At 45.6% G+C, this 26,920-nt stretch overlaps 2 protein-coding genes and 2 long non-coding RNA genes across 12 annotated transcripts; 3 read left to right on the top strand and 1 right to left on the bottom strand.

Moving 5' to 3' along the window:
• Positions 1-1,976: 1,976 nt before the first annotated feature.
• On the top strand, positions 1,977-5,581 carry LOC127331050 (E3 ubiquitin-protein ligase WAV3). Its single transcript, XM_051357129.2, has 2 exons — positions 1,977-2,600; positions 3,368-5,581. Exons 1-2 carry the CDS (start codon positions 2,235-2,237, stop codon positions 5,270-5,272), a joined length of 2,271 nt encoding a protein of 756 aa, XP_051213089.1. The 5' UTR covers positions 1,977-2,234; the 3' UTR covers positions 5,273-5,581.
• A 1,235-nt stretch (positions 5,582-6,816) lies between these two features.
• Positions 6,817-11,703, bottom strand: LOC127331051 (uncharacterized). The gene is made up of 11 exons (XM_051357130.2): positions 11,219-11,703; positions 10,926-10,976; positions 10,742-10,832; positions 9,924-10,030; positions 9,578-9,646; positions 9,341-9,456; positions 8,278-8,332; positions 8,040-8,160; positions 7,349-7,396; positions 7,157-7,251; positions 6,817-7,063 (listed from the first exon to the last, which is right to left on the bottom strand). The coding sequence occupies exons 1-11, from the start codon at positions 11,249-11,251 to the stop codon at positions 6,962-6,964; spliced, it is 888 nt and encodes a 295-aa protein (XP_051213090.1). The 5' UTR covers positions 11,252-11,703; the 3' UTR covers positions 6,817-6,961.
• A 3,655-nt stretch (positions 11,704-15,358) lies between these two features.
• On the top strand, positions 15,359-19,067 carry LOC139835947 (uncharacterized). The gene is made up of 3 exons (XR_011751283.1): positions 15,359-15,513; positions 17,836-18,039; positions 18,317-19,067. It is a non-coding gene; the product is annotated as an uncharacterized lncRNA (long non-coding RNA).
• Positions 19,068-19,478: 411 nt separating this feature from the next.
• Positions 19,479-25,584, top strand: LOC127331053 (uncharacterized). 9 transcript variants are annotated; one of them, XR_007869550.2, is made up of 10 exons: positions 19,486-20,729; positions 20,826-20,865; positions 21,093-21,190; positions 22,019-22,131; positions 22,850-22,911; positions 22,991-23,058; positions 23,542-23,630; positions 23,741-24,022; positions 24,678-24,878; positions 25,057-25,584. It is a non-coding gene; the product is annotated as an uncharacterized lncRNA (long non-coding RNA). The 9 variants fall into 9 exon arrangements; XR_007869556.2 differs by having other exon boundaries at positions 19,479-20,723; positions 21,017-21,190; positions 22,850-23,058; XR_007869553.2 differs by having other exon boundaries at positions 19,480-20,729; positions 21,017-21,190; positions 22,850-23,058.
• Positions 25,585-26,920: the final 1,336 nt, after the last annotated feature.

Below are 26,920 nucleotides of genomic sequence, written 5' to 3' on the forward strand. Positions count from 1 at the left end.
CTTGTCCTCTCTAACATAATTTCTTTCTTCGCATAAAAAAATAGCTAGAGGAGAAAATGCTGACATAGCTATGCAATATTCAAGGCCTCTTTAGATCAAAGGGAATTTACACAAGTTTGGGAAGATTTCCCCTTCCACCGTAGGAGAACTTTTTCGGTCACACAATTGGATTACCAAATTCGTTTGGACTTTATTCTTATGCCATCTTTCGAGCAGAAATCTCTAACATTATCTAAAATCCTAGTTTAGTGTTGTGTGTGAATGTTTAGTGGTTGTGTAATGTGCATACGTTCCTAGTTTGTGTTTTGTCTGAAACGTATGCCAATGAATACCGCTTTAATACTGCAAAAATCACAAAATGCACAAGAACATGATCGGCACAACAAGCTCAAGTTGCCAAAAGGAAATGAACCGTAATTACACGTAGGAGGAAAGAACTTGCAACAAAGATAAATTGTGAAGGTTACACGAAGGGTCGTCGGCTTCGGGGGAAACCTCATACCCAGGTCTCCCGGATCAGATGATGACGGCATGAGGCATCGTTCTCCCCCACCGGGGCATCGTTTTTTGAGCTGATGCCGGCCGGAGGAGCCTGAGGCGGGGCGGTCTTCATCCACCTCGTCGACGTTGCCGTTTCTCGGCGGCGTGGCGCAACGAAGTCTCGGTGATGGACGTAGTTGGATGGACTCGCGCACGTAGGGTGGCGGTGTCGTCTAGCGCTGTGGCAACATCGATCGCAGGCCTGCAAGGTCAATGCGTTGATCATTCCTGAAGATGGGTCGGCGACAGATGGTGGCAGCCACTTCTCAAACGTGTGCGGGGGTGTGCGTTCAGGGTTGGCTTGACTGGTTTACGTTCCCAACTCGCTATGGAGCGTTTTGGTTGAGGCCTCCGATCTTCTCGTGATGCGCGTTGGTGAGGTCCGTACATGAGGCCCCGACATGATCAATTCCTTCGTCAAACTGGTAGGTGTTGCGACATTTATCGTTAGTACGGTGGCTTTGATTTGACCTTTATAATTTTTTAAGATTCTGGTGATAATTTGTATAAAAAAATGCACAAGAACATGATCGACACAACAAGCTCAAGTTGCCAAAAGCAAATGAACCGTAATTACACGTAGGAGGAAAGAACTTGCAACAAAAATAAGTTGTGAAGGTTACACGAAGGGTCGTCGGCTTCGGGTGAAACCTCATACCCAGGTCTCCCGGATCGGATGATGACGGCGTGAGGCGTCGTTCTTCCCCACAGGGGCATCGTTTTTGGAGCTGATGCCGGCCGGAGGAGCCTGAGACGGGGCGGTCTTCATCGACCTCGTCGACATTGTCGTTTCTCGGCGGCGTGGCGCAACGTAGTCTCGGTGATGGACGTGGTTGGTTGGACTCGCGCATGCAGGGTGGCGGTGTCGTCTGGCGATGTGGCAACATCGATCGCAGGCCTGCAAGGTCAATGCGTTGATCATTCTAGAAGATTGGTCGGTGAAAGATGGGGGCATCGACTTCTCTAGCGGGTGCGGTGGTGTGCGTTCAAGGTTGGCTTGACCGATTTAAGTTCCTGACTCGCCATGGAGCATTTTGGTGAGGCCTTCGATTGTCTTATGATGTGCGTTGGTGAGGTCCGTACATGAGGCCCCGACACGATCAACCCCTTCGTGAAATTTGTAGGTGTTGCGACATTTATCGTTAGTAAGGTGGCTTCAGTTTGATCTTTTAAAAAAATTTAGATTGTAGTGGTAATTTATATAAAGAAAGCTGTGTGCATCACTTTGAGACAGAGGCTGGGTAGAAACTTCATTTGGAAAATAGTAAATAAATAAATTGTGCACTACTAGTAGATATATATTGGGGCAGAGAGTGGGCCCGGAGGTGAGCTGATCTCATCGATCAGCTGGGAGCAGAGGCTTCCCCTAATAATTGCGCAACTCCTCCCTATCACATGACGAGTAGCACTAAATTACAACTCATGGCGGATCCGTCCGTCGACTACCCATAGCCACCCTATTATAAACATCCTGCCAAACCAACTCACTCACAAGAGAAGAAGAGAAGAGAGAAGCATCGCAGAGCAGAGCCGTCGTCCCATGTGACAGGATTCATGGTGCTAGGACGAGCCGGGAGTCGACCAACATATAACTACTAGGGTCCAGCGCCATTCTTTCTTCTCTCTCTCACCACCGGAGACGACTTTCCGACGACCGACCGGCACCAGCTCAGCACCGTCCGGCGAGGGAGGAGATGGGGACGGGGTGGCGGAGGGCGCTGTGCACGTCGGTCCGGCGCGACGACCGCGACGACAACGGCGGCGGCGGCTCCTCCAAGCGCCGCCCGCCGCCGGCGCGCGACGCGCCGTCGACCCCGCGGACGCCGGGCAAGCTCGCCTTCTTCTCCGGCATGGGCGGCGGCGCGAGCACCACGCCGGCGCTGCGGTGCCGCACGAAGCCCACGCCGGAGCCGGCCGCCGTGGCGCCCGTGGCGCAGCCGGCGTCGGCGCCGGTGTCGGCCAAGAAGCGGGTGCCGCTGCTGCAGGCGCTCTCGGCGCCGGCCTCGCCCAGATCCCCCTCCAGATTCGCGCTCTTCAAGGCCTCCATCCTCCCCACCAAGGTACGTACCACCCTCCTCCTTCCTCCTTTCCTCGTGCGGCAATGGCGAAAAATGTAGTAGCAGCATGATGATTACGCTCTCGCTTGTCGCTTCCAATGGCGTCCGCCGGTTGGCGATCCCCAGTGGCGACGGAACAATCATTGCCACTACTCCGAGTTTTGTCCTAATCCCCCTTCCACCATCTCCCATCTCCCTTGAGATTCGATTCGATTCTCCGTGTGATTATCCAATTATTATCCGCAGCAGCTTTCCAATCCCCACTTTTCGTTTCTTTCTTTTCCGTCGCCACCTTTTTCCCATAGTTATGCCGCGAGCGATGGGGATCTTCTCTCGGCGCACTCCACATTTGGCTACAGTACAAATCCACGGGCAGGGCAGGGGAGAGATCTCTCTGCAAGTCGAGAAGAAGAGCAATGGGGGCCAAAAGGGAATCAGTCCATCAATCATTCGTCTGGAAGATGATTGTAGCGGTGCTAGTATGTACTAGAAGGATGCGAGCATAAAAGGCTGCTCGACCTTTATGTGAAGTGAAAGAAAAGCCCCGGGTGGAGCCTAGATGGGGGAAAGTTGCGTCGGATCAGACAAGATCAGCTTTAATCCTTCCTGGGTTTCCATTTGATTTTCAGCGCTCGTCCAATGATCCTCAATCCTATCCTACGGCTACTGCCCAAAAGAACCCATCTTTCCCTGGTTTCCGAATTCCGATGCTGCTTTTGATTGATTTTCCCTTCTTCGTAATGTGGTTGATTAATGGGTTTTGCTTGCAGGCCCGGTGCGGCGTGTGCACGCGCAGCGTCAAGAACGGCGGCGGCGCGGCGGTGTTCACGGCGGAGTGCTCCCACTCGTTCCACTTCCCCTGCATCGCGGCCCACGCGCGCGCCGCCGCCTCCGCCGCGCTCTGCTGCCCGGTCTGCTCCGCGCCGTGGCGCCAGGCCCCGTTCCTCGCCTCCCTCCGCCTGCACCTCGACGTCGACGGCGCCTCCCCCCACCGCAAGCGCAGGACCTCCGACGATTCCGCCGCCGGCCGCAAGGCGCCAACGGCGCCCACCGCCGGCGTCCCCAAGGTGTACGACGACGACGAGCCTCTCCTGGCGCCCAAGTCCGCCGCCAACGGCAGCGGGTTCAACCCGATCCCGGAGGCGGACGAGGGCGACGAGGACGACGCGGCGGGCAGGGAGGGCGAGTTCCGGGGCTTCTTCCCGCACCCGCCGCGCGCCAGGGCCGGGCTGGCGGTCACCGTGGCCCCCGAGGCCGCGCTGGTGTCGTCCGGCAAGAGGCACGGCAAGTACGTGGTGGTCGTCAGGGTGAAGGCGCCCGGGCTCCGGTCGTCGTCCTCCGCGTCGCGCCGCGCGCCCATCGACCTGGTCACGGTGCTGGACGTGAGCCAGGGCATGATGGGCGAGAAGCTGCAGATGCTCAAGCGCGGGATGCGGCTCGTCGTCGCCTCGCTCGGCCCCGCCGACCGCCTCTCCATCGTCGCCTTCTCCGGCGCCGCCAAGCGGCTCATGCCGCTGCGGCGCATGTCCCGGCAGGGCCAGCGGTCCGCGCGGCAGATCGTGGACCGCCTCGTGGTCTGCGCCGCCGCGCAGGGGCAGGAGCAGGCGCAGAACGCGTGCGCCGGCGACGCGCTCCGCAAGGCCACCAAGGTCCTCGAGGACCGCCGCGACCGCAACCCCGTCGCCACCGTCATGCTCTTGTCGGACACGCAGCAGCAGCAACAGCAGCATGACTCGTCGAGGAAACACGGCGATCACCACTCCCTGCGCCGCCCGCAGGCAGCTCCGGCGGCCACGCGGTTCACCCACGTCGAGATCCCCATCGCCGGACCGGCCGACGAGACACCCCCGGCAGCACGGGCGCGGTCGCCGCTTGCGCCCAAGGAGGATGCATTCGCTTCCAGCCCTCCAGCGGAGCACGCCTTCGCGAAATGCCTTGGCGGCCTGGTGAGCGTGGTCATGCAGGAGGTGCACCTGGACCTCACCTTCCTGTCCGGGGAGATCACGGCGGTGTACTCCTGCGGCGCCGGGCAGCAGGCGGTGGCGCTCGCCGGCGGCGCAGGCGGCAACGGCGGCTCCGTCCTGAGCGTCCGGCTCGGCGAGATGTACGCGGAGGAGGAGCGGGAGCTGCTGGTGGAGCTGCGGGCGCCGCTGGGCGCGCACCCGCACTCGCTGTCCGTCCGGTGCAGCTACCGCGACCCGGCCACGCAGGAGACGCTCCGCGGCGCCGAGCAGCCGCTGCTCCTGCCGCCGCTCCACGGCGGCGGGGAGAGCTCCTCGCAGCCCCTGCACGACCTGTTCGTGGCCACCCGCGCCGTGGCTGAGTCCCGGCGGCTGGCGGAGCTGAGCGACTTCTCGACGGCCACCCACCTGCTGTCCTCGGCGCGGCGGCTGGTGCTGCAGTCCCCGCCCACGCAGCAGCAGCAGGACCTGCTGGGCAGCCTGGACACCGAGCTCAGCGACATGCGGTGGCGCCGCAGCCAGCAGGCGCCGACGACGCCGACGTCCAGGTCAGCAACGCCCACCGGCACGCCGCGGGCGTCAGGCGGGAACGGGGAGCCTCTGACCCCGACGTCGGCGTGGCGCGCGGCGGAGCAGCTGGCCAAGGTGGCCATCATGCGCAAGTCCATGAACCGGGTCAGCGATCTGCACGGCTTCGAGAACGCCCGCTTCTGACTGACGACGCCGGGGGGGAGCTGTCTGCACCGACGAGCAAAGCTGTTTTTGTTTGTTTTTAATTTTGTGATGAAATGACGACGACGACGACGACGGAGACGAAGAAGACCCTGCCGGAGTGCGGTGGACGACGGACGGCTAGAGGTGCCATTGTTGTTAGTAGTAAAGTGAAATACTAGGATCCATGATCATAATTCCTCCTCTTTTTTCTTTTTTTTCTTGTTAATTACTATAAAGACTTGATTCATTTTTTGCTTTCAGTTTTCGGTTGATCAATCAATGGTAAATTGGTTCTCCATATTTGTATCAGTTCCTCTCTTCTTCTGCACCCCAATTCTTTCATCTGAAGAAAGCTCTCTGCCATTCTTTTGTCACTGCATCCATCCATCAACCCATCATGCATAGATGAACCATTGATTGGGTCATCTCCAGTGCTTCTCTTCAAAGTTTCAGACCATCAAACAGAAGTTCTCTCTGTACTTCCTCCAATCCAGGCTGCAGAACACTATCTGCACCACCATTCTATTTCTATTTTGCAGTTACAGTCGGCCATTGGTCATGCCCTTGCACAGTGAAAAGGACTGGGGGTTTGCTGAGCTCTGAACCTGAACTACACACCACAATCTCTTGACCCTGACCTGGCCTGGTGCAAATGCTGTAGGAAGGTGAAACGACGACAATCGAAGGGATTGGGTGTGATCGTGAATGATTCATGCATCTATCGTGTCCGCATTAGGGTTTAGGAGAATGAGGTTCAGGGAATCAGGGGTCAAAGATAGGGGAATATGAGAGCAGTGGACTGATTGCCTCTTCCACATCCAGACACATACAGTTATTACAGTCACAGTGCTGTGCCGCTCATCTCATCACATCACTGATCATTCTTCCTCTTCCTTCTTGCCCTAACAACAGTTTCTCCCTGTTAGTGTTGTTCCCTGGTTTGGCTCCGTGTGGTTTTTGGTTGGTTGCAGGCTAGCACAGTTGCTCTTCTGGTCTCTTCTCTTCTCTTCTCTTCTGGTAAGCAGAGCATGTCGATCTTCCCTGTCTGCACCACTGTTGCAGGGACTGCTTGCTGCCCAGCGTATCCGGCTGCTTGTCTCCACGCACAGGACAGAGATCTCTGTGTTTTTTCCCTCAAAAAATGAATGATGTATATATTATTTTTCTTTGTTTCTTTCTCTTAAGTTTTATGAAATGGAAGCATGTAATGTTTGCATATGCAAATGAGCTCTGAATGATTGGGTCTGCAGTTTGTACAAATGAGGTTGCTCAAATTTGTGTCCATTCTTTTGCTTTCTTTCTATTATGAATTTTTACGTGAGACTACTCAGTTGATAGCGTGCCCTTCTTCGTATGCAAAATCATTCGCACACGGTTACAAGAAAGTGGTGAATTCTACATTTTATCTGTCATTTCGGATCAGGTAACTTCAGGATTGAGAAAAACACAAAGGGGAATATTCCACACGCAATAGATCATCCTTGCCATGGACACAATGCCCTGTCATGCGGGGCAAGCGTCGTGGGTGATCATACACAGGGAAGTATCGTACACATATCATCTCTTCAGCGATAACATACTTCTACATGTCGGGCTGTGATGGTGGAAACATGCAGATTTTTGTAGCAAAATTGCCTGTTCCAGCGGTATATACAGGAGAGAAGCAACTGAACATTTTCCAGGTTTAGACTATTTAAACAAAAGGTTGTAAGCTGGCAGGTCCTGGATCCGGTGGAGATCCTCCAGAGATAGCTCCCTCTCCAGCTGGGCCTTGGTTGCTTCTAGCACATCCTGCATTCATTCATGTCGGTACCATTCAATATTTGTTCAGATTAACATGACATAACATGCTATTATGAGAGTGAAAAACACATCTTCTTTTACATTGAACTGCATGTAGGAGGCACGCATCGCTAGCCACTGAGCATCCATCATCTCGAAAGCTATACAGTAGAGGATGTCGAACGCTTCTTCGTGCTCTAAGGATTTGCCAAAAAACATAAGGTTTTAGTGTCTCGCCATGCATTAAAAAGGAATACAGAACCCAGAGAAGAATTCTCAAAGGTTTAGGCTCACCTGAGAGCATTCTGACGAAGTTAATCCCCGGCAGATATTTCGGCCGAGCTGAGCAGGCAGAGATGAAAAACAATACCGAAAGTAAGAGCCACATCAATGATAGATTGTGGCAACGACAATTTATATATGTAACATGAATAGAGAAAAATCTAGTAGAGAGCTACTACCAATTATGAGACCAACAATAATCCAGTAAGTTGCATCCAACTACTTGCATTCAAACAGCACATGAACAATCAACAAAGCCTTTGTTTACCAGATCATACAAATATTATTGGACATCAACTCAATGATTTTGCTTATGACCTACCGATGCTGTATACATACAGGAAATAATAGGAGGGCCACTCTAATAACAGCACAACGAGACTGTTGTTGGCTGTCAGTTAACAATTAGCACCAGCTGTATGTTCTGTATCAAAATTCTTATGATTAAATGGCCATAATCAAATCAACGGATTCATCATATATTTCAAAAGAAAATGTATCCCTAGGGAGGGCCAGCACCAGGTCATTCTGGGGTTCTATGCTGAACTAGCGGTTTGACTTGTATGGGTGAAGCACATGGTAGATGTACTTCGATTACTAGATTTAATGTAGTGGCTGGTACTGGTGCAATGCATATTAGGTGGGATTTTCACACATATACATGTAAGCCTTATTTGTCATCCATATGGAAAGAACTGTATACCTGAATTAAGCTCCAACAGTTGAATCAACATGTGTGAAATGTTAACGCCTGCGACGGCAAAGGGGTATTCCCATGTGGCCCGCAAACCTTGTGTTTTCAGTAACAACCTCTGGAAAGCAGCCTGCATGTTGAACCAGGTCAGCAGCAACATCATACAGTATGTTAGTGTGACAGGAGTGCAATGCCACATTTGACAGCACATAGTGGGTTTACAGGAGTGCTTGATTACTGGCATTACCGGGTATCTTCTGGAGAAAAATAAAAGATTCTCAAGCGAGACAAATCCACTGCCCCTGAAAATCCAAAGCGGAGCATTTGTTAGTTCTTTGCCTTCACATATGAACCAACCGGAACAGAAGCGCAAAAGGAGGAAGCTAAGACTAAATGTACTTCTAAAAAGTACGACAAACTAATCATACAGTTGGAGTTTGGGTTATGGAATACACTGTTGAAGAATAAATATTTGCACTGGTCGGCCCTTTACTCAACTTACAATCAAACTAGCAATTCGCCTTTTTTGGCCGGTCTGATGTCATTTAAGGATTCTTTTTTATGCTTACTTACCAAAGAAGGATCGCTAAGGCAGGAATGTCAGGTTTCGGGAAGATGGTTGGCTGGGTTCTGACACTAGACGATCTTTTCCTCCGGCTGTACAGCCTTACCTTTAGCAAGAGCATTTCAGTTTCTGAGATTCTTCCTACTGGCTGGAACAGGGTCTCTTTTCACCATACTTTGTGGGGAGAAACTCTTCAATGATGGGTTAAATTACAGTCTTTGTGTATTAATACTGTCTAAGCTGACTCCAAGGATATCGTGATGTGGAGGTTAACTGCCAGTGGGGTGTTTTCAGGACGATCTATGTATATCACCATGAAAGTGCAGTCCCCATCGAATAGAAATATGTTCTTATGGACAATTAATATTCCTCCCAGGGTCAGAGTTTTTTGATGCTCTCTAGGAGGGGAGTCTAACGAAGGAGACTTCATACTGAGGTTGGAAAGGTTCAGGAAATGTCAGTTTTGTAGTTGCAATGAGGATATTAACCATATTTTTTTCAGTTGCCCTCTCACGCATTTGTTTCATAGCTTAGTCTCGAGCATCGAACGTCGATCATGTTCCAAATGGTGGCTGGACTCCATTGACCTTGACAAAAAGATATCTGGTCTTGGTAAGGTTTGGAGCTGTTTTGTGGAGTATTTGGAAAGTTCGGAAGAATGCACGTCTCAGAGGGGCGGATCCACAGATGTCAAATGCCCAAATAAATTAATAGAAACAAATCATATAGCTTGGATTACAAGTACCTGAAGTCAGTCGCTGGATTTGAGCCCTGCCACCCCATATCTTTCCACTGTTCTGAAACTAAGCCAGTGAGCTTTGTATCGGGAAAGGAAACTTTCCAAAGAGTTTTAAGCGATTCCTGTAACCACAGTCCACAACATATACAGTGGACATGAAATCGTCAATTCGAAGTCTGCGAGATAGAAATGGGGGAAAACAACTAACCAGCCGAGTGTAAGTTCATATATGGGATTTCATACCAGATGATCCGGTCGAGTTTCGTCATAAGGTATGTTTAGCCTGTCCTTCAACTTTTGCAACCTTTGTTCCTGAGTAGTAACAAAAAAGCTTGGTTCAGCTGCAAGACCAATATATGTAGGAATTTTGCAGGCATGTGGAATCGTCGTTAATAGATTGTATCCTAAAGGAAGAGATCATCCGAATCCTTGAGAACTTAACTATGCAGATACAACATTTGTTACTTTAGATGGCAACCCATACTTCCACTACAGAAAACTAAATAATGTTTCAATTTGAAAGAAATTTGCGGGAATAGGGTTCAGATATAGTGTCCCTTTCGGCATGCTAAACCTAATACAACTCGACCTGAATCGGGGTCATTTCAAAGTTCTTGTCTGCATTGACTTGTCGCCTTTTACCCGAGCCATTGAAAAGCCCTCCAAACCACGTTCTATTACCAACCATAGCATTCACTGCATTCAGGTTAACAGAAAACAGTAAGAATCATTAGCAACGAAACATTTCTCTCAGAAAAGCATTAAAGCAATTGCTAGATTTATCTAAAGCACAACTGACAAGAAGGAAAGCCTACAGAAAAAGTGTCAATAAAAATCCTCATAATCTTTAATCAAATCTGCAAGGTATTGAGGGAGCAGGGACGATGAATTTGATCCACACCAATCCTAGGATATTCATAACGCTAATGTGTTCAAATTGGAGAACTAGAGAAAATAATGGCATCCATGCATGTCAGATATGTAAAGTAGCAACCTGCATGTGTCCACTCTTTCGGGTTCACAAAGTTTACGAATAGTTGTTCAAGACTAATATGATTCCAACATTTATAGCAGCGTCAAATATGAAACTAACCATCAACAGGGAACGCTATCCATCTGAGGTTTGTGGCATAGATTATTTACTAGCTAGTACAAAAGGGACAACATATACTACGCAACCTAACTGCCTTTTGCGGTGAATCATACAATCAACTTCGTGTTTGCTTTCCCCGAAAATTAATATGAAGATGTTTTCCCCGAAAATTATACATTTACTCTACCATGTAACAGATTTCAAGTTCAAATTCATCGTACATCTAAAAGATATTTTTTAGAAATATAAGTACGACACATCAACAATCATAATCAATAAATAAATGCGACAAGGCTCTTGAGAGAATTAATCACCCTTGGCAGCTGCAGGCATGGCTGGCTTCAACGGATTGGATGTGTTTTTGGTGGGCTGCCCCCCGGCAGGTTCAGATGGAGTAGATTCCTTCTGCATGATGCAGACTTGCATAGAATTAGGACACTGCCCGGTGAATACATGTCATAATTTATTCGTAGATGAAAATACACGATTTATACGTACTTTAATCATTATTTTAGTTTCTGATAGTATGGCTCTCCCTTGCTGCAATCCCTTCAATCAAAAGAGAAAAACGATAAACGTGTCATCGGTTGAGAATTACTAAGATGTTTTGGATATTTCGATCTGGACTACATACAGACAGAAATGAGTGAATAGACACATTGGAATGCATCTAAATACATACGATTTTCAGAAAAAAGTTGGAACGTCTTGTAATAGCGGTATACTTCTATCTTCAGAAAAATGCTGTGTATTCAAATGGGCGACGTTAGAGATTCAGCAGACTGTTATACCTGTTGGGCTTGGAGCTGGAACGGGATTCCCATCAAAGGCGAGGGAGGAACGACGGCGGCGCAATCTCCCGACGACCCGCCTGATCTTCTTCCTCGCCTCCCCCTCCTCGCTCGATCTTCCAGGACGCGCACGCTACGAGGACGCAATCAACGGTGGCAAGACGCCCATGGAACGCGCGCGCGCATCCGACGGGGGGTGTCGCCGCGCGCTTCTTGCGTGGCTTATCCCGTGTGTGCGCCGCCGATGGATCAATACAAGAGAATCGACAGCCTCTTCCGGTTGTTCTTGTTGACGAGCAGGAGAGGGCAGAGGAGAGAGAGATGGATTGAGGAGGAAGAGGAGAACGGAGGGATTGGATTGGACCAATCCAGCGTCCTCCTCCTTCCTTTGGGACCTTCCAGCTGAGCTGGGGAGAGACGGACAGATGGATATGGTATTTGTGCCCGGAAATCCTGCGCCTCTCCGTTTCTCTCTCCTCTCTCTCTCTCTAAATGGCGGTTTGGGAACGTACGCCGCCGATCTCGCCCCGCCATTCGTTCGCGGGGAGGAGGAGGTGGCCATTTCTTTCCTCTCTTCGTTCGTGCTCGCCTCGTTGCGTTGGCGGCGGAACGGGAGACGGAGGAAGAAGCTGAGTCGCCATTGATGACGTCTTCTTGGCCCAAGTAAGCATTTTTGCATGTCAGGAGCTCTCCTGCTGATCATGGGCCTACGACCCATGTCATGCAAGACGAGGTCAAGCTAGCGAAGCGGGCCGGGAAGCCCAACCCGAGATACGTTGCCCCAGAAATATTTCCAAAAAACACTGTCATACTGTCATACTGGTACCGGTTAGATCCATACAAAATCCTACCAAGTTTCTAAGATCCATACAAGTTTCATGTCAAGATCATCCCAAATCCATAGAGTTTAATATTAATAGCAGTAGAATCACATATATCCATAAGAGATTCACACACTCCATATGAGATTCAAGAGAAATGAAAAAATCAATAAAGATACATATAGATTTTGATTTGCAATAGAATTCATACAAGATCCAGCAAGATCTATGTCACCTTATTACATGGGTTGCCTTCCGGCCATGTCGTAGTCATTGATCCAGCATGGAGCTTTCGTTTTTTATCATGGGACATACCTATTTGGGTAGGCCTTGATCTCCTGGTACTCTCCTCGATAGGTGCAACCATGTCGTGGACACTTCGTTTTTTTAGCTTATCATCGGCAAATAACTAGATGATAAATGTTTCTTTTATAAAATAATTTTTTATCACAATTCTCAATCCTTCACGACATTCTCCACATCCTTAATGATTTTGTGATGGGACTCATCAACATCTCCATACTCAACTTTGGGATCATTTCCCTTATTCCTATGGTCCCTAGGGCGGACCTGATCTCGCAATTCAGACCTATTGCTCTGATCATTGTGGTGTTCAAGACCTTGTCCAAGGCTTACGCCTCCCGCCTGGACCCAATAGCTCACATGATCATTAGCCCCAACTAGAGAAGTTCATTAGAGGGAGAATTATCTTGAGGGCCCGCTTGCCTCGATCGAAATTGTCCACGAGTTGAGAGTAAAAAAAGTTAGGAGGGTCCTACTAAAACTGACTTTGAGAAAGCATATGACCGGATCAACTGGGATTTCCTGGCTGAACTGCTCCGTTGCAAAGGTTTCGATGTGGGGTACATTCACCACATTCTGCAACTAGTCTTGGGGGATAAACATCGATTTCTATTAATGGGTTTGTTGGCCCTTTCTTCCGAATAAAGAGGGGTGCAGCTAGGGGATCCGCGCTCTCCTCTTCTTTTTAACCGCAGTGGTGAGGTATTCGGGATTCTCTCGGCTATGTGTGCGGCGGGGCACATTCACAGGGTGGTACCCCATCTAGTCCCGGGCGGAATCTCCCACCTTCAATATGCCAACGATACCCTGATCTTGGTACAAATTCGAATGAAGATTTAGATAACCTGATGTTTCTGCTTGTGTGCTTTGAGGAGAAGTTGGGCTTGAAGATTAATTATCAAAAAAGTGAGGTCGTTGTTCGGAATAAGTGCTTATCGCTAACAAATTCAACTGCAAACTAGGTGCCTTCCCTTTCCTGTACCTCGGCCTCCCTATATCGAATAGGAAATTGATGCTTGAACAATGATTATGTCTAGTTCGCAAGCTTGCTGGCAGAATTGAGCCTTGGTTAAGTAGATTGTTGCTCACCTCGGGGGGTCGGTTTATCCTCTCCAACGCTTTCCTGGACAGTATTCCAATCTTCGCGATTGTAACACCCCAAGTTTGGCAACCTTATTTAGTTGTCCAAAGTGCAAAAATCAGGGGGAACAAAAACTTTTTTTAAAATGGTTTAGTAAGATAAATTGCCTTGATCTGCTTATAGATGTATTTCCTTGATCTGCTGGCTAAGATGAATTGCCTTGTACCTTAGGCATCAACTTGGAACAACTCCAAATTTGACTAAGTCCTAAAACAGCCATCCGATTCAATTTTGGAGACTCTAGCTATATCTATCCTTTGCCATATGAGACAATGCACCTAGCCCTAATCATACCCTATCTTGTGCACTTCCTAACCCTACCAATGCCCTTGACCAGATCACTCATCTACACACTTATCCTTGATGGTTTTGAAGCCAAGTCGATTGATAACCCACAAGTATAGGGGATCGCAACAGTCTTCGAGGGAAGTAAAACCCAAATTTATTGATTCGACACAAGGGGAGGTAAAGAATACTTATAAGCCTTAACAACTGAGTTGTCAATTCAATTGCACACTGAAAAGCACTAGTAACGGGGTGATGTGAAAGCGATAATATGAGAGAGAGTAACATGATAACACGGCAGATAGCGATAATATGAGAGCAATGGTACTAGAAAATAGTTGATACTACTTCCAATGACATGTAGGAACGAGTATATGATGATGAAAGATGGAGCGGGGTTTCCAGCTATCTACACTAGTGGTAACTCTCCAATAACAAGTGTTGGGTGAACAAATTACAGTTGGGCAATTAATAGGATTGAAATAACATTAAGACAGAACATCAAGATTATTAATCATGTAGGCATGTTTTCCATATATAGTCATACGTGCTCGCAATGAGAAACTTGCATAACATCTTTTGTCCTACCAGCCGGTGGCAGCCGGGCCTCTAGGGAATCTACTGGAAATTAAGGTACTCCTTTTAATAGAAACCTTTGGAGCAAAGCATTAACACTCCGTGAAAACATGTGATCCTCATATCTAAGCCTTCCCCTCCAGCTTATCCCGATTCTTTGTCACTCTGGGGCCTCGGGTTCCGGACATAGACATGTGCAAACAACTTGTAGATACAATCTAAGCAATAATTATAGAGCTTAAATCTAAGATCATGCCACTCGGGCCCTAGTGACAAGCATTAAACACAACAAGATTGCAGCAACAATAACTTCACAAACTTTATAGATAGACTAATCATAATGTAACAATCCATCGGATCCCAACAAACACAACACCGATTACATCAGATGAATCTCAATCATGTAAGGCAGCTCATGAGATCATTGTATTGAAGTACATGGGGGAGAGAGTACCAACTAGCTACAGCTAGAACCCGTAGTCCATGGGGGAACTACTCACGGAGCATGATGGAGGCGGTGGCGTCGATGGAGATGGCTTCCGGGGGCACTTCCCCGTCCCGGCAGGGTGCCGGAACAGAGACTTCTGTCCCCCGAAACGGAGTTTCGCGATGGCGGCGGCGCCCCTGGAGTCTTTCTGGAGTTTCGTCAATCGGTGTCGAGGTTTTAGGTCAGGACAGCTTAAATAGGCGAAGAGGCGGAGTCGGAAGGGCCACGGGGCCCCCTCACAGTAGGGGGCGCGCCCACCCCCTAGGCCGCGCCGCCACCATGTGTGGGGCCCTCAGGGCTCCCCTCTGGTCCCACTCTGGCTCTCTGGAAGCTTCCGGGAAAAATAAGGTTATGGGCGTTGATTTCATCCAATTCCGAGAATATTGCCCGAACAGCCTTTCTGGAACCAAAAACAACAGAAAACGGGAACTGGCACTGTGGCATCTTGTTAATAGGTTAGTTCCGGAAAACGCATAAAAACATTATAAAGTGCGAGCAAAACATGTAGGTATTGTCATGAAACAAGCATGGAACATCCAGATGGCTAGATGGATCCCATCCCTTTGGATGTGACGCTTCAATCCATCGTGGAGAGTGCTGATAAAAGCAGATGGGCCCGCTACCTTAGCGAAATTGTGAAATACGCAGCTGAACTTTGCCCGACCTCTGTGCATGATGCAAGGCAAGAACTCTGGTCTTTTCCTAGATTTTTGTTGTACCTATTTCTTGAGGGAAAGTTAGATTATATCAACAATTGTTAGAGTTATTATACAATCCTTCATTGCAAAGACAACTGATACAATTTGACACCAGATTCCACACCACACGGTTGCTGTCATGCCTAGCAATTTGAACTATCTCATGAGTGGCGGCCTTATAACAATCTCTCTTAATCTTGTGCCCTTGCACCTTACAAATGTTCTACATATGATTTAGTTTGCTAATATGTTAGGTGACTCCTGCCACCTAGTATGATCTTTTGTTTTGTATGTTGGATTTGTTGGTCTTTTTTTTAATGCCATGTTAGCAAGAAATTTTGAGAAGAAGTTGTAGATGAATACAATTTGGTTCTGTGGTGGATGTTAAAGACCTCCTTAGATGGAGAGTCGACTAGTTCAGAACCTGAGACACTGACACATGCTCTTTTTTCAATCTAGAATACACACTGGAAGGTGTATCATATAATATAGAAGAAGTGCCAAGAGGCAGAGTTTACAATGCCATCTTGCAATAAGAGTTGCTCTCCACTAAGCCTACTCTCTTACCAGCAACCAATGCGGTGTCGGTGGTTGAACCCCGAACACCTCTCCACGAAGAGACCCACTGTCTTCCACGACTCGTACTCTGTCCTACCCATCGCCGTCTTCCATGACTCGTACTCCGTCCTAGCCATCTGGATGATCGTCTCGGCCGCTGGCCTCATTGCATTGAAGACGATGTTGTTGCGGTGCTTCCAAATGCACTAGAAGACGAGAGTGATCGCCGTCCAAAGGTCTCGTCTCTCTTCTCTTCCGGCTCTCTTGTCTTCCCACCACTCCATCAATGGTGATTCAATCTCTGGGACCCAATCAGGTTTGTCCCATAATATCACGGTGCGAGCCCAAACCTCGCGCGGCACCTCATGCAACCTAACAAGAGGTGTTGCAAGGTCTCCAGAAGCTGGCCGTGGCCTGCTGGGGGAGCCCTCGTCTCTGGAGTCTATCTGCCATCCAGCATCTATTCCGTGCCACAAGCCAAGCAAAGAAGCGACATCCCTGTGGCGCGTGTGATCTCCGTACCGGATCCACGGCCGTCACCTCACCAAAGATAGGTGAAGGCCTCCATCACGTTGGCCTTGATGATTGGCCAACTGAGGTGTAGAAGCGGCCCGTAAAACCATCTAGCCCCAGAGCCTTATCCTGCTCCTGGCTTTTGATCACCTGCCAAACTTCCCCTTCTGTGAACTTAGCCTCCAGGAAGTAGAGGTCAATGAATTGTCCACGCTTGGGAGCTGAGCCTAGCGGATGATCAAAGAAGCAATCCACGACATGAGCCTTATCTGCTTGCTCTGAGAGGAGCACATCATCCACCTTGAGATGCGTCACGAAGTTCTTCCTCTGCCTACCAATCGCATATATGTGGAAGAACCTTGTGCACGCATCCCCCTCCTTTAACCACAAGACCCGCGATCTCTGCTGCAATTGTTCTCTCCAGGGATGCCAGTCCAAGCCACTTGGGCTTGAGTAGGCGCCTCAGGCTCTTCTCACCCTCGGAGAGAGCCTAGTCTCCATAGCTACGTCAAGGCGCAAGATGACCTCCGTGCCAATTAAGATTTACAACTTGTTGTTACCAATGTTGACACATGCTATTGACCTTGATTTATTCACTGAATTAGTTTATTCAGAACTAAAATAGGAGCAGGATCCATTTGTTGTGTGGAAAATTTGATATATTCTTCAGCAATCATAAATAAACAGTATGGCGTGAGAATCCAACATTTTTTTTAAATTGGATTAGATGGTCCAGTTAGAAATGAATACGAAAAATGCCTTTGGTAAATATCAAAACTAGTGTTTGTATGTAATCACTAACACTTATAGCTTGAATTGTTTGGAATATCATCATGTTTTATTCATTTTTCCACTAAGATGGACGAGTGTTGCAGTATGTTATGTTATGGTGTGGGCATGCGGAAGAAGAATTCATGAAATGTCAGGGTTTTCTCCTTCATATACCAGTGTCAGTTTTCTGTGTCAGTTCATGTCCTAACCAAACATTAAGGATTTAGGTCTAAAGACAGTAATTATCAGTGGTCTTGTTTCTTTCCTTTTTGTCAGAGGTCTGGGAACCATTGGTTGCCATCCAATAATGGTTGATATTGGTTTCAGGATGGTGTACGAAGATTTGTAATATCTAAAAATATTATGTACTGTTGTTAAGTTTCACTTCATAAACAATGCAATTTTCTTCATTCATTTGACAATCCGGCTGGACATCTTATCTACTCTATTGTATGACTCAACAGAAGAGAAGTTGTTAAGAGACTTGAGCACATCAGTCCTTCAGAACTAGGTGGAAAGTCTCAACAATCACAAGATTCTGACGCTAAGCTTGATCAGTGGTTTATTTATGCAATATTTGCATGCTCTTGCCCACCCAACAAAGAATCCGGCAGCAAAGCAGCGAAAGACATATTCCATGCATTTTTTCCATCACAGAAGGATATGCAGTAAGATGATTATACTTCAAATGCTTAAACCCACCTTACGTATTACTCTAGATTGTTATTCTGGGGTTGAAGTGCTTTTTTTTATAATTCCATTTTTCTGTCCACACAAGCAAAATTATTACGGATTTGTTGCAGGATAATGAACCAACAGCCTATTAATACCTGTTTACTGTGCACTGAATTTCAATTGAACATTTCAACATAGTACATGATTTGTTGATCATGGCATCAAAGTATGAATTGATTTTTTCCTTTTGTTTTTTTACTGTTTTTGCAGCTTGCTGCTACGGCTGCCCTTGGGCACTCACATCTAGAAGTATGCGAAATCATGTTTGGTGAACTTGCATCTTTTCTTGAGGATGTTTCATCAGAAACAGAGGCAAAACCAAAATGGAGGGTACAGTGCCTTAAATTTGTTCCAGTATTGGTATAGTGGTTACATTGTTGGATGCATTTAACTCGCACTGCCTCTTTATTTTTTAAGCATCTTCATTTATTAAGAGGTCAAATATTTAGTAGACATTTCCATATTACCGAAAACTTGACTGCTGCTGCTCACCTGACACATGTTATTTGATTCACTTGGCTTTGCATAGCTAAGGATTTAGCTATGTAGCTTGATGAGCAATGACCCATGTGTCAATAGATTTTTCTTCTCAAGCTTATTTTGCTGTGGTCATGCTTTTTCTGGGACAGCAAAATTGTAATTTTAGTGTGCGGCGAGCTTCTCTTCTTATCGAGCGTTCCTACTAGCACCCACAAATATCACTTTTATATTAATAAATTAATAAAGTTGGGAGCCTATCGCTTGTTTACCATATTCCATGTCTAATATTCCAACTTGTTATTTGATACTGCAAGAACAAGCACATTGTGGTTTGAAACCAATTCATACCCTCCCAAGCATCAGTGAAAAACTCGACCACGTGTCCTATGCCATAGCGCGGAGCGTCTGCACGTCCTGACACCACGGACTTCCAGCACTGTCCCCGTCGCTACTTGTCCTCCCCGACCGTGGTAGTGGCTGCCCCACCATTGTGTCTCTCCCTTGAAGCGCCACTTCGAGCTTAAGCCCTTCGAAGACGCTTCTACAAGGTGGTGCTTACACTACTGCAGAGAAAATTGGGACATGCTCCCCGGCACAAGCTTGGCCGGATTAAACAAAGAATGACTCGTCTTCTCCATTTGCTCCGTCGAACGTCACAACTCCGACAATTACATGAGCAGTTTCATCCTCTACAACATCATGACCGCCACTGAGAAATATGCGACATTCCTCCTGCACATGAACATTTGGGTTAGCATATTTGTCTTCGAGCCCAAGTAACGTATCACCAACGTGGTCATCTACGACTTCGACAAGCTCGCCTATTTTACCACGGAAAAGGGCTGGAACTATCATCAATTCAGCTTCCCCAAAGGCAATGGCTGGGACGATCAACATATCAGCCTTTCCAAAGAAGATGGTCTCACCGACGCGGTGCACGATAAAGACAATACCTTTTACGTCCTTACTAAGTTCGGAATTGTCTACAAGGTCGACCTGCCAACAGGCACATATCCCGTTATCCACCAGTTGTGTACGACCAAAAAGAACCTTCCATTTCCCAAAGGTATATGGGCAATGTTTGAGAAGAAGAAGCCGGTGTGTTGTGATGGTAACCCGTACCAAGTGTGCAAAAGTACGAGCGACTTTCCTGGGGTATCACGCAAACCTAGAAAAAAGGGTGATATATTGGTTATTAGGCACTATCGTGATCGCGCAATCAACTTTGACGTGGTCACCGAGATACAGGGCCATTCACTGTTTATCGGGGATAAACATGCCTTATCAATGGATATTCATGGTGTTCCAAGACTGAAAAAAGACTCTGTGTACTAGATCAAGGATGGGGAGGATGGGGAAGAGTTAGTGGTCTTTGACATGGAAAGTGAGAAGTCTACACTTGTTCCTATGCGTAATATTGGTCCTGGAACTCTGGAAGACACAATTTCCTGGTACTTTCTGGACAACAGGAGTTGAACATACTGGTTGAATTGTTTGTTTTGGCAGGCTAGACAGATACATACAAATGTATCTCCGGTGCCTGAGTTTCTCCGGTGGCTGTCGTCGTGGCTGCATTGGGAGACCACTTATCTTATGAGACTTGATATGTCTTATATAACCTGATCAGTCTTATGTCACTAGACACTTATCTTATGTCACTAGACACTTATCTTATCAGACATGATATTGTTATGTAATATGATATGTTCTTATTTTGGATGTGTTGATAAGCTAGTGTTAGGCACCTTGGTAAATTAGATTTAACTAGCCATTCGATCATGCCTTCAAGTCAATCTTGTCTACGGTCGTATAAAATGTCAACCCCACCGTGAAAACCTAGCTGCCTCCCCACACGCCCCAATCCCCTCGCCTTGCAGCCGCCACCCAATCCCCACTCCCCTCGTCTCCCCCAATCCGTCCACGTCCACGTCCTGCCTCCCGCTCCGCACTGCCTCCTCCAATCCCGTTGCGCCGCCTCACCCTCCAACGTCCTCCTCCACGTGCTCTGCTTCCAGCGGCCGCCTCATGGGGCGAGAAGAAACGGGACTTCGTGGGGCGAGCGTTGACGTGCTGGAGAAGCCGAGAGAAGCTGCAGAGGCGGAGGCGGGCGTGGTCGTCGGCGTGGCTCCAACCGCAGGTTGATGTAAGTCTAGGTTGATGCGGCTCTGCCTTTTCATTCTCTTATTTCTCCCCTTTCTCCATTCCATATCTGAATCCTCGTTTCTCTTCTTTTGTGCAGCAACCAATAGTGGGAGGGGAACGACGAATCAACCATAGAAGTAGGTGATTCCCCAACTCATCTCATTCCATCTCCTAGAACGGCCTCTTATTTCCCTAAATTTCCTTTTGGATCTCGATCTGTTTGGTTCAGTTTTTCTGGTTCTGGTTTCTCCTCTCTAGGCTTCAGTGAAAAAAGATATTTTTATGTAGCTGGCGGTTGATGTTACAGTAATAAGACGATTGCTGTTCTCTCTGGCTTGCTGCTGATTCTTGCATTTTTGACAAGGGTCTGAGTGAGAAAAGTCACAAGAAGAAGATCTGTAGGAGCATGGCAACCATGACCAAAAGGATGATTTTGATGCACACGTATTTGATGAAATGCAGGTACGAGACTAATCTTATTTTATTTTTGCACTTATCTTCATGTTGATATCTAGGTGTCCAGATTCATGAGATATCCTTCAGGTTTGATCAGATATAAAAAGAAGGTCTATGTCTTGCCAGATTCAAAATTCTCAAAATGTTATATTCAGTTAAGAAGTTTCTGGTATTTCATACAATGTATACATTTTCTGCTCATATGCTTCATGCACCATGGTCTAGGAATATCCTGTATGTCTACTCTTGCTTTAGTGTGAATGTTTGCATGTCTCTTATGTGTGAAAGATTAATTTCGAGAGAATAGTGTACTGAGTTCCCTCTAGCTTTGATCTTATTTTTCAATTTTTTGCTTGCTTCTGATAATTTGATCATTATAATGCTCGCTGTTTATCCTGAACTGCTCATCTCCTGGAATGAGCATATCGTGATGATTCAGAACTTGGAATGTCATGTTGACTCTCTCCTGATTAAACTATATAGTGGGAATGTTCTATTCTTAACTTGGTACGAAAGGAAAACCCATTCCAAAAAATAGCCTTGATAAATGTTCTGTTCCTAACTTGGTACGAAATGAATATCTCATTGAGAAACTAGCCACTAGATAAAGGATCGCATGAGCTCGTAACATGTACAGAAACAAATTGACTCTTAATTACCCTTTTGAAACTATGCTGCAGATATGTTATTTTAGCTCTTGAGAAACCAGCCACATTGCCACAAGATAGATATAGGATCACATGAGCTTGTAACATATCCAGAAACAGATCGACTTTTCATTACCCTTTTGAAACGATGCTGATGTTGTGCTATTCCGTCGCTTGAATTCTCCAGATTGCTATCTAGGTGTCCAGATTCAGGAAGGAGAATGATTCAAGCTTGATCAGTTACCAGAAGGTCTACGTCTTACCAGATTTAGAGTCCTCAAAATGTGATGTATTCATTCGGTAAGTTTATGTTCTTTCATACAGTGTATACATATAACTGGGTACAAGAAACATGTCCATTTATAGTTGTGTTCTCAAGAGGCTATATGGGCTGATTACAGAAGTGAAAATTGCTGTTGGGTTCTTTAGTTTTACCTTAATATGCTATGAAAATACAAATCAAGAATGTAGCTTGTTTCTGGATTAACTGATTAGAGTAACTATTGTAAAAAGGGTCGTTCACTGCAATTGTCATCGCTCGCACTATATCAGCCGAGTGACCGGGCCAGATTTGAAAATATAATTATGTACTTAACTAGACAAGTTTAATATTTATATTCTCAGGTTTTTGGCAGTGCCTTATTTGGTTCTTTTCTGTTGAGCTGATTAACATGAGCTTTGTTAAGCGAATTTCATGCTGAGAGCTGGAGCGGGCCGGTTCTGGAGCAGAGCGTAGTATCATAACTATCCATGATTCCCCTCTTCCAAAATCATTTTAGATTCCGTTTCATGGCTTCTTATTGATTTATATTTGTGTGTTTATTTGTGGGAAGGAGCTGCAGGTGACACGTGCATCGTTTTAGATTCTGTTTGCTGGTGATCAACGATAGACGATAGTCACTAATTAATAACTGCATTTTTGGCATATTCACCTTTGTAAATAGTTATGCCTTTATTTTATTAATGAATCATGTATTTTCATTTCAAGTTGTTTACTTCGTTTGAACATGCACTGCAGATGAAAGATAAAAGGATGAGGGATTACTGGTTGACTGGGATGTATTTCTTCTGGATACACAGGTCACCTGCACTCAAGCCAGAGTGTATTGGTAACATTTTCATGGTATTTCTACTTAAAGATTGTTCCAATTGGTTTTAGTTCTTAAGCGCTTGGACTGAGAGAAATGGCCAACGAGATGGGCAACAACAACGTTATTGGTCAGCAAGGTATGCATATTGCTGAATGTTACATGCTATCTAGGCATTAGTCTACAAATTTCCCTCACTATCTTATGCAACTATAGCATTAGAGGAGACCGACAGTGCTAAGGGTTGTGAAAAAACCATGCACCCTTCAGATTGCTCACCTGGGCTCAGCAACATAAATTATGAGAATATTGTTGATTATAGTTCACAATTTATTCGACTAGGAAGTTGCTAAATGTTCAGTGCTTTAGTGATACCGATGAGAAACACCAGTGTATTCGTTACATTTTCCTGATAATTGTTCTATCAAGAAGTTGGTAATAGTTTGATCTGGCACATCTTAATCTTTTGTGAAAAAATATCATTTATCATCTGCTTGTGCTTACCGGATGTGATATTGCACAAGATAAATATTGGAGATGGTGGATCAAAGTAGTACATAATACTTTTCTTTTACTCTGGAATATGGAATTCTTCTTCCATATGTATGTTAATATTGTGCAGAGGATGTCGTGAGCCACTGGTGATTTCCAATATACAGCAATTCTAAACCCCAGCTGAATATCTTATTCACTTGATTTATTAGTTTCCAGGTCAGTAAAGGTTCAGTTTCTTTCGCTTCTCTTCTTTCTTAGATTTCATGAATCCGTACTACTTATTGGACTGTTAGTGACTTGACTTCACTAATTTGTTTTCATCTTAGGATGACCGGCCATAGCTCACATTTGGTATCATATGGTGTGCACCTTCCCAGATGAATCATAGGATATGCTCTTTCTTATCACTTATCAACACCATTTTATGATGAGTTTCTCTAGGATTGTTGCTTCCTATTTCTGACCTAGAGGGGAAATAAGCTTCAGTATTGCGCAACATAAAAAGCTCAGAGCCTTAGTTGTGGACGCTGCAAATTGTAGTAAAGTACTACTTGGCAATCTATTTTGTACAGAAAGGCAATGAAGTTATGAGTTCATGAGTATGCAAGGTACATACAAGTGATCATGAAGTGCGGTTTATCAATTGAATTTAACTATGGCTTTTGAAAAAATGGTAGAAAATTTTTCTGGTGTCTATCTGATCATGCGTTTACAAGCTGGCTCTGCCAGGTATAAAATGCTATATGTTTGGTACCCATCATCAGCCATTGCACCTATGTATACAAATTTATTGGGGAGAATCTTAATTGATTTACAATCCCTATTATGACGCATGTGCTTCACTGTTTTTTTTTTATTTGCTACTGTAATACTATTTTTCTGAAACCATGTTAATATTAGAGTTGATCTACTTTACTTTTCTTGCATTTAGTTTTTGCAGTGTGCTATCTAGCAAAATGCTTGATTAGCAATTACAACCAAAAAAAAAGTTCTTGCACTGTGCTTGCTTTTTAACAATTATTTCAAATCTTTATATCGAATGGCAAGTTTACTACTACTTGTGTACATACGCGATATCGATGAGCCAAGGAGGCGATGTCCATAAGTTAAAGGAAATCTTAATGAGCGACACTCAGATAAATCTGAATATAGCATAAGTGAGAAAATCTGCATCTTGAAGAGTAAAATTGGAAGCTCACTCCTGTCTTTTTATTCACTTTTTGTTTAGAATTTTCTCCAATTTAACGATTCTTCTCTCTACAGATCCAAAATTCTTCAGATTTTAGGGATTGTAAATTCTCGACGTACCAAGAACAGTAGCAGGGAGTGACATAGGTTGCTAAAAAAAATGTCGTGCCTTGCAATTCCTGAATATTAGAGGTTTACAAGAGAATCTATTGGTACATGCGGCCATTCTTGCGGATACAGATTGAAGAACTTTATAATATATAGCTTGGATTGGAGGTATGTAGCGATGACATACTAGGAACTCTTGTGTTTCTCTCATCGATATTGGCACCACTGATGCATGCATGATTAGTACCTATGTCCTATGTTGCACTTTTGTTCCTTAGATTTTTAGATTAAACCATCCCAATGATGTGCTGTCTATAATTTCTGACTGCAGTATTTGTATGCACAGGAACATTGTATGTAAGAAGTACATGCGGCCTTTGATTCACCATTTTCCCTAAGCTAAACCAAATTGAGGGAGATCTGAGGGGAAGAAAAAAGATGCACCTGATTTTGATGCTGACCTGATACAACAGCACGCCGGCGAGGTCGAAAGCCCTCAACCATTGTCGCCAACGACCTAGTCTTGCTGCGGTCAAGGCGCTATGTGATGCAGGGAGGGCGGTTGAGCACTCAGCAACATCAATTTGTGAAGAGATGTGAAGAATCAGGAGATGTCTGACCATCGACGGATGGAAGCTAATAAGAGGGGAAGTAAGACATGAGCCAGACAGAGCCAAAATGGCTACAGAGGCAGTGAGATAAGTGTGTGTGCTGTGCGTGTGACCCTGTGTCACCTGTGTGTGCGTCGGTGGTCTGAGCAGGGCCCAATGGTGTATTTCATAAAACAGTTGTGAGGTCCTGATTGTGTCATGTTTATTTGTGCACATGATATTCTTTATTTGTTCATTCAGTGCACTTCTTTTTTACCGAGACATATTACCGTTTTTCTAACATGATTTTCTTCCGTCATTCAAAATGTAGGCAAGTGCGAAAGCCGGAGTCAGAGCAACTCTAACATGGACCCTATAAACAAGCAAACTGAAAAACATAGTAGAGGCGACTGAAAACAAAATTTAAGCATTCTACTTGATGAAATGGCTAAACATAAACACAAATGTTTAAGAACATGTTTTCAGGCACTCATCACAGGAGAACCTAGGTTAGTAGACACCGGATCATTAGAAAGATCGTGTGCAAAGAGTTGTTCTCACCAAGTATAGCCTCTTCAGCCAAAGCTTCACCAATGGAATTTAATCCACTATCAGCAAAGCTGGATGAAGCGAAGGCTTACAATGGGAAGCAGAGGATTGTCAACCAATCCTTTTGTGTTGTAAATCAGACACCGCAGCAATTTGCACCGACTCTTAAACACTACATACCGTCACCTGATTGTTTTCTGTGTGCCGTGGCTTCTAAAGACCATGATACGAACACGCTTGTGTAGATATTGTTTTATCTGTTCCTTATTTCTATTGCTTTTTTAAGAAAAAAGAGTGTTAGTTATTGTAAAATATGTCTCTATTTTTCTGATTGTATATAAGTGTTTGCTGCTTTGTTCATGATTTGGTGTGTTTTATCATAATTTCATCAAATTGACTTTATTTGGCAAAAGCTGAAAAATGTATTAAAATTTACCTACCTGGTTTCTTATCATTACTACAGTAATTCGGTGCGAATTTCACGGAATCGTGCGTCAAGGCGCACATCTAAATCTAGTATGGATAAGACCCAAATAACAACCAAGAAAGATGATGCAAGGATGCAAAGAATTGACCTCTCTTCAAATGATAAGACCGAGTTAGTTACTCAAAGCCCCTTGATAGTGCGGCAACTAACCTATAACCCAGTCTCCTAACTAAACTATGAGACCTGTAAGAAAGAAACCCTATCAAGACCAAACCTTAATCTTGCATATTTCACTTGAGATTGATGATGATGATCTTGACCGTAACAAGATGGAACGCCTTTCTTGATTGTGCTTGCTTGATGAAGTCTTGTGAATTGCTCCCCCAAACTCCACTATGGGAGCTCTTCTTCGATGCATATTCACATATCCATGAACACCACATAAATGGCAAGCTTCAAGCATATGATCTCTTCGAGTTGGCTCATCTTGCACTTGCACCTCATTTCTTCTTATTACAACCTTGAAGCCAACATATGGTTTAAGCATTGCCTATGGACAACTCTACACATATGACTCAATGCAAACATTAGCCCATAGGGATTGTCATTAATTACCGAAACCACACATGGGGACTCTATGCACT

This window comes from Lolium perenne, chromosome 2 (assembly GCF_019359855.2).
Source record: "Lolium perenne isolate Kyuss_39 chromosome 2, Kyuss_2.0, whole genome shotgun sequence".
Classification (NCBI taxonomy): domain Eukaryota; kingdom Viridiplantae; phylum Streptophyta; class Magnoliopsida; order Poales; family Poaceae; genus Lolium; species Lolium perenne.